This window comes from Budorcas taxicolor, chromosome 1, assembly GCF_023091745.1.
Source record: "Budorcas taxicolor isolate Tak-1 chromosome 1, Takin1.1, whole genome shotgun sequence".
NCBI lineage: Eukaryota > Metazoa > Chordata > Mammalia > Artiodactyla > Bovidae > Budorcas > Budorcas taxicolor.
Genome location: NC_068910.1, coordinates 4,273,294 through 4,291,459, shown reverse-complemented (window position 1 = coordinate 4,291,459; position 18,166 = coordinate 4,273,294). Strand labels below are relative to the sequence as shown.

At 47.5% G+C, this 18,166-nt stretch overlaps 1 protein-coding gene across 1 annotated transcript in view; it reads left to right on the top strand.

The window, feature by feature from the left end:
* TMEM40 (transmembrane protein 40) overlaps positions 1-14,327 on the top strand; it is a 32,830-nt gene extending 18,503 nt beyond the window's left edge. The window contains exons 3-12 of the mRNA XM_052646251.1: positions 410-544; positions 3,990-4,079; positions 8,250-8,303; positions 11,004-11,039; positions 11,404-11,448; positions 11,807-11,854; positions 12,537-12,608; positions 12,692-12,766; positions 13,268-13,330; positions 14,194-14,327. Of these exons, the coding sequence (XP_052502211.1) occupies positions 410-544; positions 3,990-4,079; positions 8,250-8,303; positions 11,004-11,039; positions 11,404-11,448; positions 11,807-11,854; positions 12,537-12,608; positions 12,692-12,766; positions 13,268-13,330; positions 14,194-14,213 (638 nt within the window). The 3' untranslated portion in view covers positions 14,214-14,327. The remainder of the gene's footprint in view (positions 1-409; positions 545-3,989; positions 4,080-8,249; positions 8,304-11,003; positions 11,040-11,403; positions 11,449-11,806; positions 11,855-12,536; positions 12,609-12,691; positions 12,767-13,267; positions 13,331-14,193) is intronic.
* The last annotated feature ends 3,839 nt before the right edge of the window (positions 14,328-18,166 follow it).

Sequence of the window (18,166 nt, the reverse complement as noted above, 5' to 3'; positions counted from 1 at the left end):
TGAGGGTTTGATCCCTGGGTTGGGAAGATCCCCTAGAGAAGGAAACGGCAAATCACTCCAGCATTGTTGCCTGAAAAATCCCGTGGACAGAGGAGCCTGAGGACACAACTGAGCAACTAAACCACCACCACTGACACTATGTAGGGGTCTCTTAGAAAGGATGACTGGTTTAGAAGCCCCTCTGTGGGCTCCATGTTCAGAGAAATGCCTGTCTTTGGCCTTCCTAGAGCCTCTGGAGCCCTGATCTCCTGCACCTCCCATGGGCCCTAGAGGTTTGGGAAGAATCCAACCCCACAGAATCCAGCCACTCCTGGATCCCCAAGTCCACATAGACCCCTAGGAAGGCCTGGGTGGTCCCTAGGGTGGGAAGGGCAGGAAATACTCCTCCTTAACTACGTGTGCCTCCCAGCTGGAGAGACGGATTTCCACAAGCAAGACCGGGAGGCCAGACTCGTTTCTCAAGGACAAGATGAGAGAGACAAGTCTTCCTCCTCTTCATCCTCCTCCTCCTCGTCCTCCTCGTCCTCCTCGTCCTCTTCCTCAGGTAAAGCAATGACTTAATTAAATACACATGTACTAAAATATCATTGAAGATGAGCATTTACATGGAAAAAACAATCTCCTGTCCTCTCCCACCTCGCTATTGCAGTTCTGGTTTTCCACATTCCCTTCCTGAGCCTGTCTCTCCGTACACATGACTTGTACAGTTAAAACTCCCACATGGACAATTCTGTCCTCAGTTTTTCAATTCCTTTGCTATCTTATCCTAAGCATTTTGCCATGTTATTCCGTAGTATCTTAGCAACTGTTCTTTTGTGTTTCCCATATAGCCACTCATGTCAAGGAACATCTTAGTTTCCTAGGAGCACACACAGGCCGTACATGTGGGCCTGAGGACACAACTGAGCAACTAAACCACCACCACCAACACTGTGTAGGGGTCTCTTGGAAAGGATGACGGGTTCCTGCCTGCCTGGGTTCACACCCTTTCTTTACCACCAACAGCTTTGTGTCCTTGGTAAATTGCTTAAACCTGTGTGCCCTGGGGTCCTCATCCATCAGATGGAGACCATAACAAAAGTTATTATATCATAGGATTTATTGCTGATGTTATTGTTCAGTCGCTCAGTCGTGTCCGACTCTCTTTGCAACTCCATGGACTGTATAGCCCGCTGGGCTCCTCTGTCCCTGGGATTCTCCAGGCAAGAATACTGGAGTGGGTTGCCATGCCCTCCTCCAGGGGATCTTCCCGACCCAGGAATCAAATCCACATCCCCTGCTTTGCAGGCGGATTCTTTACCACTGAGCCACCAGGGAAGCCCAGCAGCTCATCAGGAAGGGTCTATTTTTACTCACATTTAACAGGTGAGGAAAGTGAAGCCAGTGAAGTTAGCTGTTGAAGAACTTTCAGAGGCAGGGGGCCTCCAGCAGGGGATTCCGTCCCTATTTCTCCTCCCTACCTGGGCAGGGACGTTCTGTCTTCTGATTCTGATTGACCCTCTGGGGATGCTGCTTCCCTGCAGATGTTCTCCACCAAGTGCAGCCAGAAGCCCCTTCCTTCCGGTCTCCAGAGTACACATGGGACTGGTCATATCAATCAAGAGTTAGCAAAACTGAGCACTAAGAGAAAGCATCAGGAAAACAAACACAGAGTCCTGGAACCTTCGAGACAGACTGACATTCAGGATCCTCGTCCCTGATCCTACCCTGGTGGCCAGCCGCTGTATCTCGGACCCTGAGCATTCTTCAGGCTGAGACAGACCATTAGTCTTCGGGGCCCGGAGCCTGAATGTCTCCCAGCTGCCCCCAAGCTCCCTCCACACAAAGGACCCTAACTCAGAGTCTGGCATCCAGCACCACTCTCCCTATATATCTATTTGTTCTTAATGCAGCCTATTAGTTTTTAATTAAAACTTTTTTCTTGTAAAAGATTACACAGGGGCACATTATAGAAAATGTGAAATATATAAAGAAGTAGAAAGAAGAAAGAAAAACATCCTTTGTTCTGTTAGATAACCACTAAACACATATTACTGTATCTCCTTACATTTAGTCAATATATGTTAAATTGTATATGTATATATATTTTTTGTCCATGCTGCACAGCTTGTGGGATCTTAAGTTCCTGACTAGGGATCAAACCCAGACCCTCTGCAGTGAAATCATGGAGTCCTAACCACTGGACTGCCAGGGAATTCCCATCAGTAAATATTTATTGAACAGCAACCATGTGCCAGGCTCTGTGATGGTTACTGGGGGGGCCAACAACTAACTGATTTTTTTCTGCCCAAGTTAGTTTTTTAAACAATTGAATTAGCACATAAAAAAATTATCCTCATTTTAGACAGCATACAATTATAGTACCTTTTATTAAAAATTATGCAGAGGGAACTATATTCAGTATCCTGTAATAAATCATAATGGAAAAAAGTCCTTGAGCAAATTTTAAAGATTATATATTTTGAATATATCATGGAGAAAGCTAAAATAATTTTTGTTTGCATATTAATGGAGGTCATCCCTGTTGGATAGAATTTGGAGTAATTTTTGTTTTCTTATTTTCTGTATTCTTTGATATTTTGCAAAATGTGATGAAAAAGCCTTTTGGGAGCATTGATTAATGTTTATAAAATACAGAAAGGAAGAAAATAGAAGCCTCTCAGAATCTTATCTTCTGAGATAAATACTATTGTTGTTATCTTATTAAAAATATTTGTTTATATTTATTTAGCTGCACCAAGTCTTAGCTATGGTGGCATGTGGGATTAGTTCGTTGACCACGGATCAAACTCAGGCTCCCTGAACGGCAGTGCAGAGTCTTAGTCACTGGACCAGCAGGGAGGTCCCCCATTGTTATCTTGATGTACTTCCAGTTCCTAGTTGAGATCGCATATGCACTGATTTGTAAGCACAGTTAACTTGCTTTCCTGGAATTTAAAATTTTATCCGTGATAGACCAGAAGTTTCCCAAACACTGTGTGTGTACATAGTTGCACAGTCATGCCCGACTCTTGCAACCCCATAGACTGTAGCCTGCCAGGCTCCTCTGTCCATGGGATTCTCCAGGCAAGAATACTGGAGTGGGTTGCCATTTCCTTCTCCAGCGGATCTTCCCGACCCAAGAATCGAACCCAGGTCTCCTGCATTGTAGGCAGACTCTTTACCAACTGAGCTACGAGGGAAGCCCCTCACCAAGCTCAGTGAGGGACATTTGGACTGCTGGGGCTCTGTGAATCATCCCAAGGGAAAGGGAGTCCTCTGAACCTGAAGCCAGAAATTCCTAGGCCTGTATCCCTGGAATGCTGACTGATCCCAGAGTGCAGACGACTCGGTCATTCTTCAAGGCTTGATCAAGTTCCTGCACCAGGCTGGGCAGCCTTAGGACAGTGATGCCCAGGCCTCGTCCTTCAAGAACTCAAGGTGGTTGGAGGGATGAATAGCACCATGGACCCTCATGCCCACAGTGTCAAGTACAGACAGCTGACGCTAGAAACCGCAGAGGAGGGACTTCCCTGGTAGTCCAGTGCTTAAGACTCAGTGCTTCCAATGCAGGAATGCAGGGAGCACACCTTCGATCCCTGGTTGAGGAACTAAGATCCCACCTGCTGGGGAGGATGGGCAAGACAGTGTGCTGGGACAACTAGAAAAGCCCCTCTATAGGAGGTGTTACACCAGCTTAACTTCAGGATAAGGGAGCAAGTGGAAGGGCGTTCCAGATGGGAGAACAGCACGAGCAAAAGCACCTCATAACAGTACCTCGTGGGCCTTGTCTTCTCATCATGAAAGTCGTAATAGAAATAGTAAGTGATTTGTTCAAAGTCACACAGAAAGTTTGTGACAGTTCCTGTCCCCCAGCCCTCAAAGCAGACTTCTTTCCCCCAGACCACACTGCTCACATAAACTAAATTCCAGGAAGCAACAGCAGAATGAAGTATTTCCGGCTCAGTCCGGGCTGAGGTTCTCCTACAGCGTGTGTTTGTTCCCTGCAGAGAACAGTGATGAGGACCCGCACCCCCGAGTAAGCAGAGAACGTCGGCACAGCCAGGGGGCTGGACTCCCCCGCAGGGGCGGCTCACCCGGTAGGCAGCAGGCCTCGGCATTTCTCCTTTGTCCACTCAGTGGAACTAAGTGTGTCTGTGTGAAGCTGTTCCTTTCAGCATTGTTTATAGTAGGGCAACCACAGAAATAACCTAATGTCCAACAGCACAGCAGGGCTCTGGTCTTCATCCATCTCTAAAGCGAAAAAGAGAAATTCAAATCATAGGGTTGGTTTGATCTCATATCAGTTCAGTTCAGTCGCTCTTTGCGACCCCATGGACTGCAGCACACCAGGCCTCTCTGTCCATCACCCACTCCCGGAGTTTACTCAAACTCATGTTCACTGAGTCGGTGATGCCATCCAATCATCGCATCCTCTGTCGTCCCCTTTTCCTCCTGCTTCCAATCTTTCCCAGCCTCAGGGTCTTTTCAAATGAGTCAGTTCTTTGCATCAAGTGGCCAAAGTGTTGGAGTTTCAGCTTCGGCATCAGTCCTTCCAGTGAACATTCAGGACTGATCTCCTTTAGGATGGACTGGTTGAATCTCCCTGCGGTCTAAAGGACTCTCAAGAGTCTTCTCCAACACCACAGTTCAAAAGCATCAATTATTTGGCACTCAGCCTTCTTTATGGTCCAGCTCTCACATCTGTACATGACTACTGGAAAAACCATAGATGGACTAGATGGACCTTTGTTGGCAAAGTCATGTCTCTGCTTTTTAATATGCTGTCTAGGTTGGTCATAGCTTTTCTTCCAAGGAGCAAGTGTCTTTTAATTTCATGGCTGCAGTCACCATCTACAGTGATTTTGGAGCCCCCCAAAATAAAGTCTGTCACTGTTTCCATTGTTTCCCCATCTATTTGCCATGAAGTGATGGGACCAGATGCCATGATCTTAGTGTTTTAAAAGTTGAGTTTTAAGCCAGCTTTTTCACTCTCCTCTTTCACTTTCATCGAGAGGCTCTTCAGTTCCTCTTTGCTTTCTGCCATAAGGGTGGTGTCATCTGCATATCTGAGGTTATTGATATTTCTCCCAGCAGTCTTGATTCCAGCTTGTGCTTCATCCAACCCCACACTTTGCATGATGTACTCTGCATATAAGTTAAATAAGCAGGTGTCAATATACAGCCTTGACGTACTCCTTTCCCAATTTGGAACCAGTCTGTTCCATGTGCGGTTCTAGCTGTTGCTTCTTGACCTTCATACAAATTTCTCAGGAGGCAGGTAAGATGGTCTGGCATTCCCATCTCTAAGAATTTTCCACAGTTTGTTGTGATCCACATAGTCAAAGACCTTGGCATAGTCAATAAAGCAGAAATAGATGTTTTTCTGGAACGCTCTTGCTTTTTCTATGATCCGACAGTAGTTGGCAATTTGATCTCTGGTTCTTCTGCCTTTTCCAAATCTAGCTTGAACATCTGGAAGTTCTTAGTTCATGTACTATTGAAGCCTTTCTTGGAGAATTTTGAGCATTACTTTGCTAGCATGTGAGATGAGTGCAATTGTGCGGTAGTTGGACATTGTTTGGCATTGCCTTTCTTTGAGAATGGAATGAAAACTGACCTTTTCCAGTCCTGTGGCCACTGCTGAGTTTTCCAAACTTGCTGGCATATTGAGTACAGCACTTTAACAGCAACAACTTTTAGGACTTGAAATAGCTCAGCTGGAATTCCACTAGCTTTGATTGTAGTGATGCTTTGTAAGGCCCACTTGACTTCAGACTCCAGGATGATTGGCCCTAGGTAAGTGATCACACCATCGTGGTTATCTGGGTCATTAAGATCTTTTTTGTATAGTTCTTCTGTGTAGTCTTGCCACCTCTTCTTAATATCTTCTGCTTCCGTTAGGTCCATACTATTTCTGTCCTTTATCGAGCCCATCTTTGCATGAAATGTTCCCTTGGTATCTAATTTTCTTAAAGAGATCTCTAGTCTTTTTCATTCTGTTGTTTTCCTCTATTTCTTTGCATTGATCACTGAAGAAGGCTTTCTCATCTCTCCTTGCTGCTCTTTGGAACTCTGCATTCAGATGGGTATAGCTTTCCTTTTCTCCTTTGCCTTTAGTTTCTCTTCTTCTCTCAGATATTTGTAAGGCCTCCTCAGGCAACCATTTTGCCTTTTTGCATTTCTTTTTCTTGGGGATAGTCTTGATTACTGTCTTCTTTACAGTGTCACAAACCTCCATCCATAGTTCTTCAGGCACTCTGTCTATCAGCTCTAATCCCTTGAATCTGTCTGTCACTTCCACTGTATAACTGTAGGAGATGTGATTTAGGTAATACCTGAATGGCCTAGTCGTTTTCCCTACTTTCTTCCAGTTAAGCCTGAATTTGGCAATAAGGAGTTCATGATCTGAGCCATAGTCAGCTCCGGGTTTTTGCTGTTTTTGCTGACTGTGTAGAGCTTCTCCATCTTCAGCTACAAAGAATATAATCAATCTGATTTTGGTGTTGACCGTCTGGTGATGTCCATGTGTAGAGTCATCTCTTGTGTTGTGTGTTGTTAGAAGAGGGGATTTGCTATGACCAGTGCGTTAAGAATGCACTGGTTCTTTGCCCTGCTTTGCCCATTAGCCTTTGCCCTGCTTCATTTTGTACTCCAAGGCCAAACGTGCCTGTTACTCCAGGTATCTCTTGACTTCCTACTTTTGCATTCCAATCCCCTATGGGGAAAAGGACATCTTTCTTAGTGTTATTCTAGAAGGTCTTGTAAGTCTTCATAGAACTGTTCAGCTTCTTCAGCATTAGTGGTTGGGGCATAGACTTGATTACTGTAATATTCAATGGTTTGCCTTGGAAATGAACAGAGATCATTCTGTCATTTTTGAGATTGTACCCAAATACTGCATTTTGGACACTTTTGTTGACTATGAGGGCTACTCCTTTTCTTCTAGGGGATCCTTGCCCACAGTAGTAGATATAATGGTCATCTGAATTAAATCTGCCCATTTCAGTCCATTTTAGTTCACTGATTCCTGAGGTGTCGATGTTCATTCTTGCCATCTCCTGTTTGACCACTTCCAATTTACCTTGATTTATGGACCTAACATTCCAGGTTCCAATGCAATATTGTTCTTTATAGCATTGGACTTTACTTCCGTCACCAGTCACATCCATAACTGGGCGTTGTTTTTGCTTTGGCTCCATCTCTTCTTTCTGGAGTTGTTTCTCCACTCTTCTCCGGTAGCATATTTGGCACCTCCTGACCTGGGGATTTTATCTTTCAGTGTCATATCGTTTTGCCTTTTCATACTGTTCATAGGGTTCTCAAGGCACGAATACTGAAGTGGTTTGCCATTCCTTTCTCTAGTTGACCACATTTTGTCGTATCTTTTGTAAAAAATGACCCATATGTGACTATAAATAAGACTGGAAAGCAAAATATCAAAATGTTAACAATGGTTATCTCTGGATGGTTATATTAGGAATGATTTTTCTTTTCTTTTTTTTGAACTGACTTTTACCATAGATGTTTTACGATAAGATTCTTTTATTTTTATAATAAGAAAAATATAATTTTGTGGGTTTTTTTTTAAAAAACAACTTTAATAAATGTTAGCCTAAATTGATCATGGGAAGAAAAGAACTGGGAGAACGAGACTGCATTAATGCCTACTACAGATCCTGACACACACAAGGTGTTTAATAAATGTTCCCATGACTCCACACCTGAGCTCTGGGTCCTATTTCTGGAGATAGAAATGACCAGGAAAGCAGACCTTGGTGACAGACCTGGATTTAAACCTTAGAATTGCCACTTCCTGGCCATGTGACCTACAGAGAACAACAGCTTTTGTGAGCCTCAGTTTCCTCATCTGTAAATTGGGGAGGGAGAGGTACTAATACCGTCTTCACAGAATTCCCAAGAGGGTCAAATGGAATATCAAGTATAAATTGCCTAAGTTCAGTGTTGGTATATAATAAGTGCTCAATACATGGCTGCTAGTATTACTGACTTTGCACATGGCCCAGGTCCTCTCTGGCCCCCAGTCCTTTCCTAGTCAGTTGAACATGGTCACCTCAGGATGTGTGAGGGGTGTCAGACAGAGCAGCAGGAAATCTCCTGTAAGGCTGTCTTGCTTCCTGAAAACCTCCCACCTCACCCTCAACATAAGGACTCTGTTACTTTTTAAAGCTTCAACACCAGAAGAGGGAAGCCACTCTGGGGCACTGTTATTGGGGAGACCTAACTAACAGGTTTTTGTCTCCACCCAGGTGCTGAGCATGGGGAGCCTGACGTTTTGAAGGATGAGCTTCAAATCTATGAAGGTAATTGTTTGTATGGTGGCTTTGGGTGAAACATAATAAAGCAAAGGACACAAAGGCTTAGGGCCTTGTTGGGAGGAAGCAAGGTGATGAGGGTGTTTCATGAGCTGAAAGTCGTAGGTGGATGTATGAGATGCGGCAAGGTAAGTGGGTACAACATGAGGAGCAGATGGAGGTGGCGACAGGCCTTTCCTACCACAGTCAGACTGTGCCAGAGTATATTCTGATCCATAGCCCTGACTTTCAGGGTGACTGTCACCAGTTACCTAACCTTTTTGGATCTCAGCTTTCCAACCAGCAAGATGGAGCGTGATCAGTACCCTCTCTCTTGGAATACTGGGTTGTTTCAGGGCTTCCCTGGTGGCTCAGAGGTTAAAGCGTCTGCCTGCAGTGTGGGAGACCTGGGTTCGACCCCTGGGTGGGGAAGTTCCCCTGGAGAAGGAAATGGCAACCCACTCCAGTATTCTTGCCTGGAGAATCCCAAGGACGGAGGAGCCTGGTGGGCCCCAGTTCACAGGGTCCCAAAGAGTTGGACATGACTGAGCGACTTCACTTTCACTTTCACTTAAGCATGCATGGGAAGATTAAGGACCTGATCTCTACAACACTTACATTATAGAGTAATTGTCTCTAAGCATCATCACTTTTACAGCAAGCAGATGTAAATATTATGCCACTTTGCTTGGTAGCACTGTGATGAGATGGAGGAATTTGTAGGGATGAACTAGTTTACCAGAAAGCCTCACAAATGCACACTGCCAGATAAGAAAGACATTTTAACTTTGTTTAATCCAGCAGTTCCATAATCTGCTTGGTCTCTTAACTCCTGACAATAGCCCAAGGAATACAACAGGAAACACAGCCATTCAAAGAAATGTAAATGAGATGTCTTGGTGTTCTGCATCGGGCTTCCCTTGTAGCTCAGTCAGTAAAGAACCTGCCTGCAGTGCAGGAGACCCAGATTTGATCCCTGGGTTGGGAAGATCCCCTGGAGAAGGAAACGGCAACCCGCTCCAGAATCCTTGCCTGGAAAATCTCATGGACAGAGGAACCTGGTGGATTGCAGTCCATGGGGTCGCAGAGTTGGGCACGGCTGAGCGACTAACACACAGTGTTCTGCATCAAGCTATTACCAGTGGCTGCCACTGGGTGGCGGCATTGTACTTAATTGTCATACTGTCTTTGAGTTTTCTGATTTTCTTTAACAAAAACAGGCATTATCAGATTTAGAAAAAAAAATGTTTCTAATTGCTCAGGTCATGCAAGAAAGTCTTCACTGGATGTAAAATGAGAAACTGTTTTATATATATATACACACACATATATTTTAAATGTTTTTTTCTCTTCAAAAAGTAAGTCATATTCACTGTCAAAAACATAAATATCATCATGTATTTGTGAATTAATTCCTCCAAGTAATGAATTGCCCCCAAGACATTGGCGGTAGTTGGTAATTACACTATGGGAGTCGCAGTCATGCTGTTCCTGGTTGCTCTCTGTCCCCTCGGTGCTGGCCTCCCTTTGATCGCTTGCAGACTGTGGCTCCTGTTTGCACATCAGCCTGAAGACAGTTCAGCGTCCTGGATGTTTGTTGCCAGGAGTTGAGTGCCGGCTGCAGGTGTTTGTGTCTGGAGGCTGACCTGGAGGAGGGAAGTGTACAGAGTGGGGGCTCCTGCCTGCCCTGAGGGGAAGAAGATGACAGGCTAGGAGAGGAGTCACTGGGGATAGGAGAGGCCCCAAGAACCAGACGGTGATGAGGTGGAGGGCCGCCCAGGCCAGACTGAAGAGAAGGCTGCAGCGCAGCGCAGGAGCAGGCTCGGCCCATCTCGGGCAGCCCCGACCAGGAGCTTGACACTGTGGTCGGGGCCCAGGGCCCCCAGCGTACAACCCAGCTTGGCTTGTAAACTCTGGGCCTGATCGGGCTGGGGGCGCAGGCCTAAATGTCCTCACCTGCGTCAGGAGAGCAGTGAACAGGCGCAGATTGCAAACTGGTGGCCTGTGTGTGCAGATGTGTTTTATCTGGATCCCAGCATGTCTTTATTATTATTCTTAATGGTGCATCTATACTCAGCTGTGTCTGACTCTTTGTGGCCCCATGGACTGTAGCCTCCCATGCTCTTCTCTCTATGGGATTTTCCAGGGAGGAATACTGGAGTGGATTGCCATGCCCTCCTCCAGGATCTTCCTGACCCAGGGATGGAACCCACGTCTCCTGCATCTCCTGCACTGTCAGGTGGATTCTTTACCTGACAGCCCCCATTATTCTTAATATAGTTCATCAATTCAGTTGTGCGACTAATAGTATTTCACATCTGGACATCTGTGAAATCAGGGCGCATCTTAAACTCACTGGCAACCCACAGTTATAATTGATGTCATTCTCACAAACCATGACATCTTTGGATAGAATGTGAATTGCCAACTTTTTTATAGTCAAGAAGTTTATGAAAAAACCTGAATTTCTAGCCTCTCGTGAGACATTAGAAGACCTGTATCATGGGGCAGGCATTACTGTGGCAGCTTTCAGGGACTGCTGCGTGGCACCTGTCCCTTTCGATGGAAAAGAAGCCCTCCAGTTTGCTCCAGTGCCCCCTGCAGATCAGTGGAAAGCCTCTGGGTGACAGAGTTCCACCTTCCCTGGGGTATAACTTCTTACCACCCAGAGCATACAAGTATATAATCATTGATTTCTGTTCTGTGCAGGTGTGCCCGGGGAGGTGGTGCCTTCAGGAGAATCAGGTGAGTGTCTGTTAGGGGCGGGGGGTCATCGGTGCTGGTGTTGATGAAGTCTGGGTATCATCTTTCCCCCGAGACAGCCAGCTGCTGTCAGATGCATGACTGCAAAAGATGGGACCCTATGTCCACTCTGGGCAGGGGCTCTGACCTGGGCTCAGCAGGCTGGCAGGGCTGGCTGTGGTATGAGCGGGGCCAGGGGAGGTGAGAAAAGGGGTCCAGGTGAGACCAAAGGGATTACTGATGACAGTCTATAGATAGATCCCCTGGGGACTGGAGAATCCGACAGGGGCATTTTCAGAGATCACCTGTGGCATCTGCTAAAGATTCAAGCTGGCCTGGGCACTAATGTTGAGTTTCTAATTTTCAGGACTCCGAAGGAGAGGCTCTACCCTGATGAGTGGTAAATATGCAGGTAGAGGGGGTGGCCTGGATTCCAAGGCCTGGGATGGACTACAGACAGCTTGGGAGGTGGGAGTGGGAGTCCGTTCCAGCAGCGATGCCATCACCACCCAAGTTGTCATGTGACCCAGAAAAGGGGCCTCCGGGCTCAGGGGACGTGGAGCAGAACAGACTCAGGCCTGTGGAGCAGGTGGGCATCAGTGGGGGTCCAAGGACAGTCGCCCCACCTTCCAGCTTTGCCCTGACCACCCTGAAGTGAGCGCCCTCTGACCCAGGAGCTAGAACCCGGGAGAGCCCTTCTCAGTGAGGCGTCCTCAGAGCGGATCCCCCGAGTTGTTCCATTAAACACTCATCTCTCTCTTGTTCCCAAGGAGAAGTGGAGGCCTCTCAGCTAAGAAGACTGAATATAAAAAAGGACGGTAAGGAAATTGAGGTTCTAGGGCTGCCGCCACTGTCTAATTCCAGTTTCTCTCGGGAGGAAGTCAGCTGGTGGCCTGGAACAAAAGTAATCACAGCCCACCTCTGCCACCGGCCTTGCAGTTCACAAACTCCTCAGCTTGGAATCAGCTTGAGAGTGGTCCAATGATGCCCATTTTGCAGATATGGAGACTAAGGCTCAGGGTCAGGAAGTGGTCTTACAGCTAGTGAGGGGCACGACTTGGGCTTGGACCCTGGTAGTATACTCTTTCTGTTGTAAACAGAGTCACTAGGATGAGAACTGCCCTCCAGACCTTATGGCCATGATGGGGAGCAAGGACTGGGTGGGCTGGACTCTAGGGAAGGGGTTATGAGAACCGGCGAGACCTTCTCAGCTATAGTCCTGCAGCTGTGGGGGTCTCAAGGAGAAGGGTGACGGTAGGAAAGGAGACAGTGGTTTTATTTTATTTTTGGCCACGCTGGCAGCACACGGGCTCTTATTTCCCCAAACAGGGATCAAACCCAAGCTCCCTGCAGAGGATGCTCAGAGTCTTAACCACTGGGCTGCCAGGAAAGACCCTGGAACAGTGAATAAAGCTCCCTTTGAGCAGAGATAAGAATACTTTTAATTAATTAAAAAGAGAGAGAAAGAGGTAAACAGTAACCCCACCTCTGCCTTGACAGATGAGTTTTTCCATTTCATCCTCCTCTGCTTTGCCATTGGGGCCTTGCTGGTGTGTTATCACTATTACACAGGTGAGTGGGGGGTGCGGTGTGGGAATAGGGGGCGGGGGTCTAGATCTGCAGGCTGATCATTCTCTCCCTTGCTGCCCCTGCAGACTGGTTCATGTCCCTTGGGGTCGGCCTGCTCACCTTTGCCTCCCTGGAGACTGTTGGCATCTACTTCGGCCTGGGTAAGGCCCCACCGCAGGCAGAGTCTGGTGTGGGGGCAGTGGCTGGGCCGGCCACAGAGGCTCACCAAGGGCCGGAAAGCCACGACCTAAATATTTTGTAAAGATTTCTTTATGCTCATGTTTGCTTCCTGACCGCCCTCAAGGTCAATGAGAGGTCGTTGGCACAACCCCGTGGAAAAAAATGGGCAGCTCCATGAAAATACAACAGAAACAGTTTAAAGTGGCAAACAAACAGAATTAGCCAGATCCTGAAAACAAAGCAGTTAATGGAGTGGGGTGCCGAATTCGCCTAGTTTCCTGGCATTGTTACTGCTGTTCATGGTTGTTTTCAATAATAATAACTCAGGTCTATTATCTAAGCTTATCCTGCTGCCTGAAATTCCATCAGAGCTCTGTTTGTATGGGTGAGGCCTTTGTCCAAAGTGGGCAGGGGGAGGTCTGCCCCTGGGGTCCCTCGAAGCGGGCACAGGGCTCCATCACCTTTCTCTCTGTTTCTGGCAGTGTACCGAATACACAGCGTCCTGCACGGCTTCATCCCCTTCTTCCAGAAGTTTCGGCTGATAGGTAATGTTCACATTCTCGCTCCGTTCACTTTGGCTCTCCCCACCGGGGTCTTCTGTTGCAAATGAGACTTAGCATATAGGAAAGAGACAGAGCCTGGAGGTGAGGGCCTGGGTTCAAGGCCTGTTGTTGTTCAGTCGCTCAGTCGTGTCTGACTCTTCACAACCCCATGGACTGCAGCACGCCAGGCTTCCCTGTCCCTCACCATCTCCCGGAGTTTGCCCAAGTTCATGTCCATGTTCAAGTCCTACCTCCTCCAAGTTCCTTTTTCTGGGGAGCTTCTTTTAGCCTCAGTGTCCTCAGCTGGGAAAATGGGCGTCATAATACCTACAGAACAAAGGTATTGTGAAAATCAAATGAGGAATGGATGCAAAAGTCCTTAGGTGTGAACCACTGTGGAGAAGTACAGGGGACCTGGGTATTCCTCATTTGCTCAGAGAACTTTGAGCGTCTCCAAACAGTGTCTTCTCTGTGATTTTATTTGCTTAATAGCAACTTGTGTTGGGAGTGGGTTTTAGTTCTACACTTGACCAGTGAGGAAACTGAGGCTCAGAGAGGTAGAGTAGGCCAGAATCACACAGCTAGAGTGGCCGGCCAGGGCTAGAGGAGATCCGCTTTCTTGACCAGCAGCTCTGTGCCTACCATTGCATCGCAAAACAGACGGGCCAGGGGCTGTGTGTGTCTAGGTTGGAGACATCCATCTCCTTTAATCCATCTGATGCTAAAGGGGAAACGAGCTGTAACGGCTGTGGGTCATGACTGCTTTATGTCAACTGTTAGGGGCATTTGCGCCTCTGGGGTAATGGTGGGGAGGAGGCCTGGCTGCCTTCAGAATCCCGTGCCATCCTGTGGGCTTTGCCTTCCAGGCGTCAGGAAGACTGACTGAGGCCAGTGCCCGGTGGGCGGCCAGGCCAGGCCCCGGTGTGACCACCACCGCATCCTCTCCACCCATGAGGACAGAGCGGCGTCCTGGGAGACACGCGGGCGGGCCATGCTAGAGCAATAAAGAAAGCACTTTGCCTTCCATGTGGTGTGAACGTTGGCACCAGCCGGGCTGAGGTGTCCCTCGGGCAGTGTCGGCATGAAACCCAGATGCCAGGATGATGGCAGGAGCGGGGAGGGTGCGGGCCTGTGCCCTTCGCGGGGGCCTGGATCAGCAGGGGGTCCTGGGACTTCACTCCTGTCTGGAGACAGTAGGAGCCCCTGGGCCCTGCAAGCTGTCATCTGTCTGGGCTTGTGATTTCTCTCAAGTCCCCAGGCCATCCTGGCCTGCTGCTCTGAGGCTGGGGAGCACCACGTTGGGCCCCAGGGGTGAGCCTGACACAGGTGAGATGTTGGGGGACTAAAGCCGCAGCATCTGGCGTCTTCCCTTGGCTCCTCCAGGGCCAGCCCTGCTACCCTTGGACTCCACCAGGATTCAAAGAAACTCTCTCTTCCCTAGACTACAAAGAGTCAGCTAATTGTTCCTTTAGGTTTCTCGAGTGTGGGAATATATTTGAGGTCTTCTCTGACCCCATTGAGTCAGAGGGTTACCTTTTCCCATTGGACAAACTATAAAAGGGAATAAATGCAAAAAGCCTGTCAATTTAGGTCCAAGATTTCAATTGTACAGGTTTCGAATAGGTGACAGGGTTTTGCAAATATTCTTGTGAAAAAAAGATCTAGAGCTGTGAGGTATTCTTAGTAAATACCAAAGAAGTGAGATAAGAGCACAAAAAATCCACGGTAAACTCGGGTTTTGTTAATCAAGGTATAGAGTCTAGATTGAAGGAGGTGGGTATGTTCTCTTGTGCACAGTCAGGCCACACCGATAGAATCTGTTTTATATTCACACGTTAAGGGTGACAGTGACAATCTAGAGAAAACACAGAAGAAGAAACCAGTGTGGATATAAAAAATAATTAGAGAACTGAGGACTCTTCAACTTGCAGAAGAGAAAAATGGGGGCCTTCTCTGAGCTCGTAGACTTGAAAGACACGTTCTAAAGTGCTTCCGCAGGTCCCCGCCCACTGTGTTGGTTGAATTTTCACAGCAGCCTCGATGTATGTGCATCCCCCTCATTCTGCAGATGGACAAACGGAGACTCAAGGACATGGAATAACTTGCCAGGTCCCCACAGCAAGTCCGGGGCAGAGTGTGAGTGGGCCAGGCCTGTGTTCTCCTAGGCCAGTCCCCACGGCAGGCAGAGCATCCCTGAGGCAGCCGCAGTTTCCCCCAGTATTTCTCAGCTTTGGGGTTTCTCAGAGTTACAGAAAATTTTTATCAAGTGAGAAAAGGAGGGCTACCAACTCCTTACTTTGCCCATTAAAGAAAAATAACAGAAAACAGGGCTTCCCTGGCGGTTCAGTGGGAAAGAGTCTGCCTGCCAGTCAGTGCAGGAGATACAGTTCGATCCCCGATCCCGGAAGATCCCGTTTGCCTCGGAGCAGCTCAGCCCGTGTGCCACAGCCATCGAGCCTAGAGGCTGTGCTCCGCAACGAGAGAAGCCCCCTCAGTGAGAAGCCCACGCACCGCAGCTAGAGAGCAGCCCCTGCTCACAGGGATTAGAGGAAAGCCTGAGCAGCAACGAAAACACAGCACAGCCAATAAACAGACTAAATTATTAAAAAAAAAAAAACTGTCAGCATTGTTTTATAACAGAAAGGATAGTAGTCCCAAATCAAAACAGCAGGGACATTATCCTTAGAAACAAAATGGGCCTTAAAATGAAAAAAAAAAAATGAAGCTGTGAACATCTTACTGGGTATCCTTTGCCCTCCAATCACTGTGGTCTGGTGAAAACTTAATCTCTTGGAAACTGTGAGACTAGAGAATTCCTCAGAACTTGTACGTTTTCTTGTTTCTGGGATTTTCCAACTCAACTCCTACACCTCAAGGGATGAAAAGCCTCGCTGCCTCCCAGAGCGCCTTGTACTGCAAGAATTTTCCTGCTCTGTTCTAAAAGGCCTCTGTCAGTGAAGCTTAAGGCCTTATTTCAGGAGGATAAAGTGACCCACGAGTAGGGAATGTTCCTGATAGTCATGGCTATGTTCTCTCAACACTCAGCTCTCAGCTCACCCCTGACAGCGTCACCTGGGGCCCAGCCCTCCAGCCATGTTCCTTCTTTCCAAGTTCGTTCCGGCTGTTCTGCGTCTCTTGCATTTCCACACAAGCTTTAGGATCAACTTGTCAGTTTCTGCCGAGAAGCCAGGGGGAACTCTGCTGGGATCGTTTTGCACCTGCAGATCAGTTTGAAGAGGATTATCTTCTTTTTTGTGGGGTGTGAGGTGGGGGTGGGGGCTTCTCAGGTGGCGCTGGTGGTAAAGAACCTCCCTGCCAATGCAGGAGACCTGTATTCTTGCCGAAAGAGTCTCATGGACAGGGGAACCTGGAGGGTTACAGTGCATGGTGTCACAGAGTCAGACACGACTGAAGTGGCTTAGCACCCTTGCTTCTTTTTAGTGATGTATTACTTTAAAAAAAAAAAATTTGTTAGGAAAAAAAAATCTCCCCGAATCCCAGAACTAAAATGAACCACAGATGGTATTTTGGTGTGTTTCCTGTGAGTCTTTTTAGTGCATGAGTTCATTTATTTTGATTTCAGACCTTTTTTTCTCTCATACATAACAAGCATTTTTCCGTTACTACATGCTCTCCATAAGCATCATTTCCAGCCGCTGGGCATTTCATACTTTACAGAATAATCTCTCTATATTTAGATGATAGTATCAGCTGCTAGCATTTGCTCAGTACTTGTTACGTTTCATTTCATCCTTACCATCCTGATGTCATTTCATCCTCGTCATAATTCTGAGAGGTAGCACCTGTCCACCATCCCCGTTGTACAGATGGGAAAACTAAGACACAGAAAGTTGGCTTCTGAGGTTTAGATTTCAGTCCCTCGTGTATAACTCACTGTCCTCAAAAGGGAGCCTGGAGTGCGCCGACAAGATATTCATCAAATAGACAAACAGAACGCAAGGTTTCACCACAGAAATGTGAACCTGCTGACCAGCAGGCACGGTGGTTTAGCCTTCCTGACCTCAGTTTCCTCATCTGTGCAATGGGGATCACAGTAGCAGCCTCGTCACAGTGTGTGGCGAGGGTTACGTGAGATCACCACGTTTCGAGTAAGGGCACTTGATTCAGGGAGGAGGGCACATCAGAGCCCTCAGGGGCAGGCGGAGTCAGCCTGGGGGAGAAAAACGGGGCGTGTAGGGACATCCCTGGTAGTTGAGTGGCTTAGACTTCAGGCTCCCAGGGGAGGGGCCCCACAAACCGCGACTAAGAGTTTACGCGCTGCAACTAAAAGATCCTACGTGACGCAACTAAGACTCCGCACAGCCAAATAAATACTTAATAAAAATGAAAGAAAACGGGGACCATGGGAGAGAGTGGCCAAGGGAGCTGACTGAGGAGGGCAGCGACTGTCCAGTTTTGCCAGGAACACCCGCTGAGTGGGACCAGCCAGAGCTGGCCAGGAAAACAGAACCGCAGCTGGTGTTTAACAGAGAGATCTGTTCTAGGGGATTGTTAAACAGATACAGGAGACTGGAAAGGCACAGAGGAACCACGGAGGTCTCACAGAGCCTAACTGGGGAGGCAGCCCTCACCACCTACGCAGGGCTGGGGGAACACAGGGAAGAGGTTGGAACCACGAAGCTCGAGGGAGAGTCCTGGGGAGCCAGACCTAGAGCTGCCCGCAGTGGGGGATTGCCCAGTGAGACTGATTCTGGGAGTGATGTTAGACCTCTCATTTCTCAACAGAAGCAGGAAACCCAGATTTTGTTTAACGCTGGCAACTAATTTTTTTAAATTTCAAATTCTGCTGTGGAAAATAGTATAGCGGTTCCTCAAAAA